Source organism: Sminthopsis crassicaudata, chromosome 2 (genome assembly GCF_048593235.1).
Source record: "Sminthopsis crassicaudata isolate SCR6 chromosome 2, ASM4859323v1, whole genome shotgun sequence".
Taxonomy (NCBI): Eukaryota; Metazoa; Chordata; class Mammalia; order Dasyuromorphia; family Dasyuridae; genus Sminthopsis; species Sminthopsis crassicaudata.
The window spans coordinates 593895031-593907713 of NC_133618.1; the positions used below are offsets into that span (position 1 = coordinate 593895031).

Genomic DNA, 12683 nt, shown 5'->3' on the forward strand with positions numbered 1-12683 from the left:
AGGACTTCCTAGTTGACAGGGAGACAAATAAAAAGACTTGGCAAGAGCTTGGCAAGCTAGTAAATATTTGTTAGAGGTGGATTTTGGTCTTCCAAAACAGTGAGAAAGTCTGGGAGATGTGGAAAAGGAAGGAAAGGGAGTAAGCATTTTTATAATGCTTATTCTATGTCACAAACTTTACAAACACTATCACATTTGATCTTCATAACAACTCCATTAGATAAAATGCTGTTATTCTCCTCAATTGAAGAATCTAGAATAGATTAAATGATTAAGCAAGAGCCTCACAGTTAATAAACCTGAGGCTAAATTTGAATTCTGGTCTTCCTGTTTCGAGGCCTACAATTCACTGAGCCATCCTTCTCCTTTATCTTTTTTTTTTTTTTTTCTGCCCCAGTTTTTATTCTCTCTCTCTCTACTCTAGTAGAATAGACTACTGATCTAACTGGTCTCCTTGCTTCCAGTCTCCTTCCCTTCAATTTCAATCTCCACACCAGTACCAAACCAATCTTTGTAAGCCATTTATTACTATCCTACACAAAAATTTTTAATGACTTTCCATTGATTTTAGAATAAAGATTGTCTTTGGCCTCTGCAACATTTATTCACTTTTTCTTCCTTTGGACTACCTTCAGAGTGTTCCACCTTTATCAGATCTTCAAAGTCTAGCTCAAATATCACTTCCTTGAAAATAAATCTGTTAACTAGTCAAGTGAAAATGAGCTAATCAATTTCACCTCAATATACCCAATTTCCCTCAATTATAAAGAAATTGAATTAGGTGATTTTGTAAGATTCTTTTTAAATGTTATGAATTGGTGAAACCTAAATTCTCCCACCATTCTCCAAAGAACACTGAAATTGAATAGGATGTGGGTTCATACTCTACTACTTCCCAGAATGATCTTTGTCAAATTACTTCACATCTCTGAATTTGTTTGCTTATTTATAAAAATGATGATAAAGATGATAGCTTGAATTTATGATAGTACTTTGTTTTGAAGGTACACTGTTTTGATCCTCTTACTGGGGTGTGGGGATGTCAGGGAGTAGGTGCTGCTGTTCTATTTTAGCCGTGTCACGCACACACACACACACACACACACACACACACACACACACACACACATACACACACACAAAACATTAGAGACAGGATTTGGATATGAAGTGTAGTGGTCATTTTTGTGTATGAGGTCTTTTATAAAAGGGCGGTCACCTGTCTCTAAAAAATGAGGTAGGAGGGCTCTAGATGGGCAGAGAGACAGCATAGGTTCAAATCTCTGGTTTACTCTTCCTTGAGGCCTAGAGTTTTTTCATCTGAAACCTGAGAAGGTTGTACTATGGGACCATGAAAGACTCTGTGTTGTAAGAACAAGGTGCACCAAGAGAAGGAGAAAAAGGAGAGAGAGAAGAGAAGGAAAAGGGAAGAGAGGGAAGGGGAAGAGAGGGGAGAGGAAGGGAGGAAAGAAAGGAGAGAAAGAGGAAGAGAGAGAGAAAAAGAAAGACAGAGACAAGATGGGCAGGGAGAGAGACAGAGAGAAAATCAGAGATAGAGAGAAAGAAGGAATAATAAGGGGAAGGGAGGGAGGAGAGTGGAGAGGGAAAGGAAGAAAGAGGTCAGGGAAGAGAGGGAAGGAAGAGAAAGGGGACAGAGGGGGGGAGAGAAAGAGAATCGAAGACACACACATAGAGAGACGGAGAGAGAGAGAGAGAGAGAGAGAGAGAGAGAGAGAGAGAGAGAGAGAGAGAGAGAGAGACAGAGAGACAGAGAGACAGACAGAGACAGAGAGACAGACAGAGACAGGGAAAGAGAGAGAGAGAGACAGGGAAAGAGAGAGAGAGAGACAGAGAGACAGAGAGACAGAGAGACAGAGGAAGAAAGAGGAAAAGTTTGGGAATAAGAGGAGAGAACGAGAAGGGAGAGAGGGGAGGTAGGGGAGGTACTGAGAAAAGAGAGACAGGAAAGGGGGAAGGGAAGATGGAAAAAGGAACCAAAAGACCGAACCATCAAAAGGAGCTCTCGCGAGGGTCGAGCTCGGTCCATTGTCATGTTGCCTAGCAACGGCGAGGACGCTTAAGAGTCTGGGACTCGCTTCAGCTGTGGTCCCGGTCAACTGAGACCATGGGGGACGGAGGCAGTGGACGAAATAATGCGCACGAGCTGTACAAACTGAAGCAGCGAGCTGTGGAGTACTATCGAATGAACAATGTGCCCCAACAGCTGGAAGACTTGCTGAACTCTACCTTTTACCTCCAGCCGCCCGACGTCTATGGGCACCTGGTACGCACTGGGGTTGGCATCCTGCCTGGCTGTTCGTCTCGCCCTGCCGGGGGTTGCCCAAAGCGGCTGCGCAAGAAGAGATTGCACCCTCGAAGGGCGCGTCTACTGTGTTGCACTCTGGCTGTTCGGATTGGGAATGGGAAGGACTGGGCAAGAGAGGAGACGGCCAAAGGGGATTTATGTATATCCGTGCAAGGGAATGGGAAAATAACCGAATTGAGAGGGAGGGAGGGAGTTCGTGGAGACGGTGGGAAGAGGAAAAAGAGGAGGGTAGAAGGGAAGAGATAAAAATTTGTGTTGGGGATGGTAGTGGTAGATGAATTTATATAGAGATTTAGATGAGGTAGGTAAGTAAAAGTATTCCTCTTTTACAGGAAAAAAACAAAAAAAAAAAACAAAAAACTGAGTTTCAAAAAGATTAGGTGACTTATGCATGGTCTCATCCTGATTAAGTGTCAGGGCCAAATCCTGAGGAAGGTCGTTCTGATTTCAAGTTCAAATTTTCCATCATTGCTCCGTGGTGGCACAAGCTTATCAAAGGATGTGTGAAAGAGACCAGGAAATCTATGAGGTGCTTTTGAGTCTCGACTTTTTCCTTACGGGCTGTTTGCATTGGACGAGCCACTGGGCTTCAGCTAATTCATCTGTTAAAAATAGAGATAATACTACTTGGAAACCTCACAAGATTATGAGGATTAGATGAGGCAATGTTCTTTGAATGTTAAATATATCACAAATGTGAGGCACTGTGATTCTTACCTGAAAGAAGTAGCCTTGGGCAAAATTGCAGTTGCCAGGGTCCTCTCTCTGTCCACCCCATGGTTTATGAGATACAAGAATGTGAATTTTGAAAAAAAAAAAAAAAAGCTGAATTTTGAATAACTGAAAATTGGAATAGCAATGTGGCTTTCCTTCAAGTTAAGTGTTCATTGGGCTGTATGCCATAAGTGATCAATAAATGTGTGATGATGATGGAAGAGAGTTAAATAAAAAGAAATACAGAAGCAAAGAAGCCTTAAAAACTATCTAGTCAATGGTGCAGCTAGGTGGCTAGGTCCTGGAAATAGAAGGATCTGAGTTCAAATCCAGCTCAAACACTAGTTGTGTGATCCTGGCCAAATCATTTGCCTTCCCAAAGTGGGGTGGGGAGAGAATTATCAAGACAGCCTATCATTACACTCTGGGGGAAATCAAAAGACAGTCAAGGAACTTGCCCACATTTAGAGAAAATAAGAAAACCAAACTAAAATAAAGGTCACATTCTTTTCAAAACATCATGTTGATATAACATAGCCCATGTCCTATTGTGGTTTACACCATAGTTGAGGGGGAAAAAAAGTTATATATGAAACAATTGAAGCCCTAAACAATTTAATCATGGTAAATCAAATATTTGAACACAGATTATAAACATATTAAGATTTCAGAGAAGGAAAGGATCAATTTTTAAGCTCTTTTTAGATTGTAAATTCCTTGAGGGAAGAGATTGTCTTTTGTTCTTCTTGTATATGCTCCATACTCAGCACAGTGCCTGCCACACAGTGGTGGGTGCTAAATAAATGTTAACTGACAGAACTAAATAGACTGTGTTGAATAGGAAAGGCTCATAGTAATCATGGGACTAGATTTGGATCTTGAAGAATGTTTAAAATTTGATAAGGCAGAAAAGACATTCCCTAAAATATTCAAATAGAGTTTCCAAATAACTGCAAAACCACAAGAGAGTCTATTGAGCAAAGGTCCCCTTGCAATTTTCACCTAGTGGAAAGGAGGCTTAAAATATCAAGGTCTCTTTAACTTTGTCTATATACCCTTTATGGCATTGTACAAAATACTTAGACATCTTAGTTCATGGGTCTTTTGAGACATTTCACATTCCCCTGAAGTCTAAATAAAACCATTTAATATCCATGTAACCTTGTTTTGCTGAAGAGAAAAAATCAAAAGTGAATGTAATATAATTATTTCCTCATTCCTGTATAATTCCAATGTTCACCTTACCCATTCTACAATATAAATTAACCTTCAAAATTATATCTAATGGATGACAAAAAACCTTTAGATTATTTTCTGCTATAGCACCTTCTCTGATACATTGTTGAGTTCTAGAATTTGGATACTTATATTGTCAGTTTTAGAATGTGTATTATTGCTTCTTGCAGAATGTAAGATTTTAAATATAAACTATATAATGTTACTATAATCAACAATGTCATCATGAGATGGATTGTAGTTTTGCTTTTTAGGCAAATCACCTTCTCTCTTCCCCCTCCCTCTTAACTCTTCCAATACCATTATGTGAAGAGGATAGCTTTTCTTCTTTTTGTTAATTACTTTTTCCCCTATGCCTTCTAGTTCCTTTCTTAGTGAAATAAGTAATACTTTAAGAGAGCTTCCTACCTCTTTTTTTCTTAAAACTTCTCCAAATGACTTCTGCCCTCTTCACTTCAGCAAAACTACTATTGCTAAGGTTTCCAAACCCTTTAACATCTAGGATTACTCATGGATCCATGATGAATGAAACATAGCTACTGTGTTTTTCCTCACTATTATATTTTTAGATAAGATATCTTACTGAGAACAATATAAATTGGTTGACTCAGAATTCCTAGACAAAGTTTCTGTATATGATAACATTCTTCACTGCCAACTGACTCATGTATTTCAGATGGGATATACTGGTTAGAGAATTAGGTTGACATTACATTTAAAAATATCATGTGTACATTAAAAAATATCATGCATCAGTTTGTTCAAAAGACATCTTTCCATACTGTCATGCTATCTGAAAAGGTAGACACCACTGATATAAACTTACAGCTCTGTCCTTAAGAAAAGTTATTCCAACTGAACTATCATTATCAAGTTCAGGTATGAGGAATGAACCTAGGAATAGGTTTAATACAAGCAGCAAAGTTATATGGCTTACACTTTTACTAAAAAGAAATTTGATATTTATAATTTTACAATGTTTATTTTTTTATTTTTAAGGCAAACTGCTTTACGAAGCTTGCAAAACCTCCTACCATATACAAAGTAATAGGGAGACTAGTACTGGATGGTATGGGTCATCAAACTCTCAGAGTCGAAATATTCTGCACAGTTCAAAACCAGGTTAAGGTATGGAACTGCGTGGTTTTCTTGATTGTGTTTTATTGTTCTTTTTTCATGACAGTTACTATTCTATGTATAGTATGAAATATAGATTTCAACAGGCTTTTAAGTTGCAAAAAATGATTATTAATAATAATGATAATTCTAGTACTTTCCCTCTGTGATTACCTTCAGTCTGTCTTGTATAGATCTGTTTTGTATGAAGCTGTTTGCATATTTTCTCCTACATTATACTGTGAGCTTCTTGAGAATACAGATTGTCTTTTGCCTTTCTTTGCATCCTGATTTTAGCCTAGCACCTGGCAAAAAGCAAAAACATTATAAATAATGCTTAATAAATGATAACTGATTAAATATGTTTTAAAATTCAATGATAGTAACATTGTTATTTATAGAGAGAGAATTTAGTGTAGTGGAAAGAACACTGGATATAAAATCAAAAGATGTGGATTTGAACTCTTGATTTTGCATTTAATGACCCATGTGATTGAGAGCTATTCCCCCCCCCAACTTTTCTTAAAAGATAACATATAAGGTTGTTTCTAGCTCTTGCACTCTGTGATTCTAAGAGATATAAACCATGTAAATAATACTATCATCTAGTGATTTAAATTTTTTTTAAAATGTACTTAATAGTATAATATATTTAAAATATTAAAAATTTAAAAATACAATATACTTAAAATAATAAAAATATACTTAATAATAGACCATAATCACTAACAGTCAATAGAATGATATGACCACCAAAATAGTTCATACATACCTTATCTGTTCTGGTATTTAGAACCAGGAAGGTGGGAGTTATAGGATCATAGCAAAAAACATTCTAAAGAAAAAGAGCAGCAAAATAGGAAAATGGCTATCTAATGAGGCTTTACAAATAGCTAAGGAAAGTGAAAGGTAAAGGAGGAAGGAAATGATATATCTAACTCAATGCAGAATTTCAGAGAATGGCAAGGAGAGATTTTTAAAAAAAGGTTTTCTTAAAGGAGCAATAAAAAAAAAGGAACAGAATGAGAAAGATGAGATCTCTTCAAAAAAATTAGAGATAATTGGAAAAATCCATACAAAAATGTGCATGATAAAGACAAAAATGATAGGGATTTCACTGAAGCTGAAGCGATTAAGAAGTTCCTAGAGAAAAGAACTGTAAAAGAAAGATTTTTATCATTGAAGATAACCACAAGATGTGATTAGTGATCTAGAGCCTGAAATCCTGGAAAATAAAGTCAAATGGACCTTAGGAAGTATTATTAACAAGTCTAGTGAAGGTGAGAGAATTCCATTTGAGCTATGTATAATCATAAAAGATTATGGTATTTTATTTTTATTTTTTTCTATACACATTTCCACATTTATTGTGCTTCACAAGAAAAATCAGATCGAAAAGGAAAAAAAATGAGAAAGAAAACAAAAAGGAAGTCAAGAACAACAATAACAATGGTGATGAAAATACTATGTTGTGATCCACATTCAGGTCCTACAGTCCTCTTTCTAAATGCAGATGGCTCTTTCCATCACAAGTCTATTGGAATTGGCCTGACACTTCACTTTTTGTAAAGAACCATGTCCATCAGAATTGATCATCATTTAATCTTTTATCACTTTATACAATGTTATTTTGGTGGTCCTCACTTCACTTAGCATCACTTCATGGAGTCTCTCCAGGTCTTTCTGAAATCATCCTGCTGATCATTTCTTATAGAATAACAATATTTCATCATATTCATATACCATAACTTATTCAGTTATTCCCTAATTGATGGGAATTCACTCAGTTTTCAGTTCCTTGCCACTACAAAAAAGGGCTGCTAAAAATATTTTTGCACATGTGGGTCCTTTTCCATTTTTTATGGTCTCTTTGCAATACAGGCCCAGTAGAGATACTGCTAGATCAAAGGGTATGCACAGTTTGATAGCTCTTTGGGCAAAGTTCCAAATTGTTCTTCAGAATGGTTAGATCAGTTCACAACGCCACCGACTAATACATTGGTATTAGTGTCCCAGTTTTCCCATGCCCCCTCTAATATTTATCATTAACTTTTCCTGTCATCTTAGCCAAGGATAATACTGTTAAAATGCTGCACTCACTATGCCAGAAAATTTGGAAAATTCAACATTGGCCACTAGATTGGAAAACAAAATTATATTCTAGTCTTAAAGGACAACAATGCCAAGGAATGTTCAAATTACTTGGCAACTGCATTACTTTCACATGCCAGCAAAGCAAAGCTTAAGATTCTGCAAACTGGGCTTCAGTATTTGTAAACCAAGAATTATCAGAAAAGTAGACTGGTTTCCAAAGAAATTGAGGAACTAGAGACCAAATTGCCAACATTTGCTGAATTATGGAGAAACTACAGATGTTCTAGAAAACCAAACCAAAAAAAAAAAAAAAAAAAAAAAAACCCAAATCATCTACTGTTTCATTAATTACTAAACCCTTTGATTATGTGAATCACTTCAAAATGTGACAAATTCTCAAAAAGAAGAGAGTACTAGATCATCTTATTTTCTGAGTAGCCTTTATGTAAGCCAAGAAACAATAGTTAAAACAACAGTTAAAACTGAACATGGAACAACTGATTGGTTTAAGATTGGAAGATTGAGTATATTATTTATTTAACTTATATACAGACTAGATCACGTGAAATGCCAGGTTGGATGAATCAAAAGCTTGAATTAAGGTTATCAAGAGAAATATAAACAATCTCAGATATACATAGGATACTACTTTGATGGCAGAAAGTTAAGATGAAGATGCCTTTTGATGAGATGAAAGAGGAGAGTATAAAAGCTGGCCTGAAGTCTAATATAAACAAACAAAACAACTTAAGATCTTGGCAACTGGTCCCATTACTTTTTGGTGAACGGAGGAATAAGGAATGGAAGCAATGGCAGTTTTCATATTCTTGGACTTAAAGATCATTGCAGATAGCAACTGTGGTCATGACATTAAAAGACACTTGCTCCTTGGATGAAACATTATGGCAAATCTGGACAGCAAACTAATAAGCAGAGGTATCACCTTGCCCACGAAGGTTCATATAGTCAAATTGATCATTTTTCCAGTAGCAATGACTGAATGGCTATGAAAGTTGAATTATTAAAAAAAAAAGCTGAATGCTGCAGAATCAATGCTTTCAAATTATGGTGCTAGAGAATACTTGCACTCAAGGAGATCAAAGTAGTCAATATGTAAGATCAATTCAGGTTATTCAATGAAAGTTTAAATACTGAAGCTAAAGGCAACATAATAAAAAGATAGTCCTCATTAGAAAATACCCCAATGTTGGGGAAGATGAAAAGTAAAAGGAGAAGGGTATAGTAAAGGATGAGGTGGATAGAGTATCATGGAAGCAACAAATATGAATTTGGACAGACTTCAGAAGACATTGGAGATTAGAAGGACCTGGCATACTATGGTCTATGAAGCCATAAAAAGTTGTTATTATTGAATGACAAATGTACATTGCCCTAATAATCCATTGATTACCATTATTTTTAATATCTCTCCAGGAATTTGTCTGAGCTACTCAGAATTTATTCTTTGTTTAGACTTGGAACTTGTTTTCTGGAGTTTTTATTTTTAAAGAACACTAAAAATCCATTATACCCATATTTCCCCAATCTAAACAGCATCCAAAATTTAGTCTAATATGTCTTCAATTTTGAGTGTAACATTTTAAGGCGATATTGACAACCAGAAACATGTGCAAAGGAACATGATGCATCCCCTTCTTTTTAGTATAGATTTAAATTTAAACATTTTAAGTATCTGACTGGTTTGTTTTGGACATTGACACAGCAGAATGAAATTTCACTTCGAATTCACTGCTTTTCACCCCATTATTTTTAATTTATTGTTAAACCTTATCAATTCTACCCTATAATGTAATATAATGTCATATGCCTCCCCTCCTCATTCCACCCAAGGCTTATTGGCTAGAGTAGTAGTCTCCTGGTTGGTTATTTGCCTACATTCTTAATTTGTGCCAGTCAGTGCTAGAACCCAGGTCTTGTGTGTCTCAGACCAGTGTTCTTTCCCCTGCACCACAATAACAATATTAATTGATATTTAAAAACACTTTAAAGGTACAAAGTATTTTACATTCTTTATATTCTATAATTCTTTACAATTTAAAGCATTTCATTTTTTAAAAACATTGTTGGAAGATAAGCATTGCAAGGAGGTTTTAACTAATGCAAAGGTACTCATGCAATAAAAAAAGGGTGAGATTTAAGAATCTAAAAGGTTAATTTAATTTAACTTCCTGGAACAAAATCACATCTCCCCTTTCTCTTTCCAAATGATGACAAAATATCTCAATGTTAGGATTCATTATTTCAAGAAGAAAAAGTGGATTTGTTCATATTGGTGCTTTTTCTACAACTTAATAGAAAGTAGAATCAATTTGCATGACTTTCAGAGCATTACTTCTGCTGTCATCTCTTCTCACTTGGGAGTACTGGAAACTGTGATGCCTGAGGTGGTGGATCAAGTAGAATTAGAACGGAATGAAGCCATCAGTGTGGCTGTGCAGTGGGTAAATGAGTCAATGACTGAGCTTCTAGAAGGACTGGAACCGACCCAACAGGAGATGGCTGATCAATTACTTGCGTAAGTCTTTTGCACAGATAAGTGGTATGCTTTATTCTGGCTTTCCATGCCATGGTAAAGGATCTCCATTTTCTAAAGGGAGCATCTTGAAGTCATTTTTAAAAAATAAGGCAAGTTCCAGAGCTAGGATTTGAACATGGGACTTTGACTTCCAACTCAATGCTTCTTCCATTACACCATACTTTTCACACATGTCATTTGCATGGCCTTTATTTATTTGACAAATTCTTTTAATTCTAATTGCAAAATTTATTCTTTACTTTTCATTCCTACGGACAATACCAAAATCCAAGCTCTTAATCTCTCTGGATAAATTTGCTAACTTTGCTTCCAGTCCTACCCCTCACCAATCTATCTTTCACAGTTCTGTCAAAGGAATCTTCCTAATTCATTAGCAACTGATTATGTCAGTCCTTTGCCCAAAGAATTCAGTGGCTTACCATTAAATTAAAAGATCAAAGGAAAATTACTTATTTATGAATTCAAAACCCTTCCTGGTCTAGATCTTTCCTTATTTTATACAGCTCCCTTCATAAGATCTACATTCTATTTAGATTAGACTAGAATTCTTTTCACTTTCTTCCTTAGTTTTTCTATCTCTAAAATGGGGATAATAATATCTACCTTGAAGGATTTTTGTGAAGATCACAGAGATATTTGTAAAGAGCACTTAGCACACATAAAATACTTGCTATTTAGTATACACAGTTCTTGGAAGATACAAGATGCTACATAAATACATATTCCCTTCTGCCTTTGTGCATTTCCTCTTACCCAAAATAAGTTCTTTCATATCTCTACTTTCTGAAATTCTTCTCTTACTTCAAGACCCAGTCCCACTTCCTCCATGAAACTATTAGAGATTCACCCTCCCAGCTAATCATACTCATCCCAATTTTGTACCTGTCTATATAACACATTCTGACTCACATTTTATGAGCAAAAGATATAATAAACAACAAAATGTGTTATCAGTGTAATATTATTAGAAAATATACCATCACATTTCAGAATGATTATCACCTTCCTCCCCTATGCCCCATAACACAATAAGCAAATCAATAAAGATACCTAATTTTGCCCTTTACTTTCTAATTTTGTTTTTTTTTTGTTGTGTTCAGTTATTTTTTCAGTCATATCTAACTCTGTGACCCTATTTGGAATTTTCTTGGCAAAGATATTGAAGTGATTTGCCATTTCTTTCTCCAGCTCATTTTGCAGACGATGAATGGAGACAAATAGAGTTAAGTGACTTGCCCAGTGTGTCACAACAAGTATCTGAGCCAAATTTGAACTCTCAAAGATGAGTCTTCCTGACTCCAGGCCTTCCACTTTATCCACTGCACCATCTTGACCACAAGTTTGTCCATTTAAATAAAAAAAATATCTATCAAATTATTCAGATTATATGTCTTCAGATTTTCAAATTAAATGTTACTTTTCAAATATTTCTAAAATAAAAATATAGAATCTGACCATATATTTGGTTGTTTTAAGACCAAAACTATTTCAATTTTAACACTTTCTGTGGTTAATTCTACTACATGACAAAATAATAATCTTTTTTAAACTAAAAAACAAAACAAAAAAAGAATTCAAAACAAAAGAGAACATTGTCATGTGCCCAGAACAACATCAAGGAGGATTCAAAGAGTTATATTCATCTTTGAGACTCTGTATCTCATTTTCTAGGTGGTTAACTATTTTTTCATAATTATATTGTTTTTTTCTTGGATGATTTTTATTTTTTAGTTTATTTTTTAGTTTTCCTCAGTATCTCTCATTTGATTTTTAAATTCTTTTTTGAGTTCTATAAATTTTCTCTGGACAGGGAACCATTTCATATTACTCTGTAGGGTAGAAGCTTTTATGTTTACTTCATCTGTGAAGATGAAACCTGGTCTTCCCTGTTCCCATAGTAAGTTTCTATGGTAGGGTTAATTCTTTGCTAGCTCATTTTTTTTAAAATAAGAGGCTTAAAAATAAAAATAAAAAAGAGAGGTATTGGTGTAAACATCTCTAATCATGGGGTGGGAGGGTAGTGCCTCTAGCTTTACTTCAGCTCTCTCCTCTGACTTGTAACTCAAAACCAAGAGCTCCACCCTCCAACAAATTCCTGAAGGCAGCATCATCCCTGCTCCACTGCTTCTGCATTCATCTTCTGCTAGTTCCTTCTTGCCCAGGTCTGCAGCACAACTAGCCTGGAATTCCTAACCAGTCAAGGTTCCCTCAGTATACCTGGACTTAGACCCCAACTCCACAAACAGTCCAAGAGGTAAAAGTTTTTGTGGTTTCTGCTGAGGTTGTAGTCACACCCAGCTTGCCCCAGACTTGCAGTTTCTGTGCAGATATCCTAGAGGCTAAACCCCAAAATAATAATTCTTGAAAACAGTATGTAATAGAATGCTCTTGTCCCCATCCAGGAATTTTTTTGCAAACAAAGTACAAGAAGATAAAGAGAGTAAAGAATTAGAACTGAGCCTGGAACAGCCATTATTTGAAGGGTCTATTGCACCCCAGCCATCACCACCATCACCACCTCCACCTCCAAAGAAGAAAGGACAAAGAGGTTTGAGCTTCATGAATTTATCAAAGATTCTTTAGCATTAGTGTGGGCATTGGAGATTCTGTCTCCACAGTCACTTTGGAAGCAGATTTGAG

At 35.8% G+C, this 12683-nt stretch overlaps 1 protein-coding gene across 1 annotated transcript in view; it reads left to right on the plus strand.

Annotated features, from left to right (window-relative positions):
• The first annotated feature begins 2040 nt into the window (after positions 1 to 2040).
• The window catches only part of ENO4 (enolase 4), a 47185-nt gene continuing 36542 nt past the window's right edge, over positions 2041 to 12683 (plus strand). Inside the window, exons 1-4 of the mRNA XM_074295706.1 lie at positions 2041 to 2284; positions 5276 to 5404; positions 9832 to 10022; positions 12446 to 12591. Of these exons, the coding sequence (XP_074151807.1) occupies positions 2126 to 2284; positions 5276 to 5404; positions 9832 to 10022; positions 12446 to 12591 (625 nt within the window). The 5' untranslated portion in view covers positions 2041 to 2125. The remainder of the gene's footprint in view (positions 2285 to 5275; positions 5405 to 9831; positions 10023 to 12445; positions 12592 to 12683) is intronic.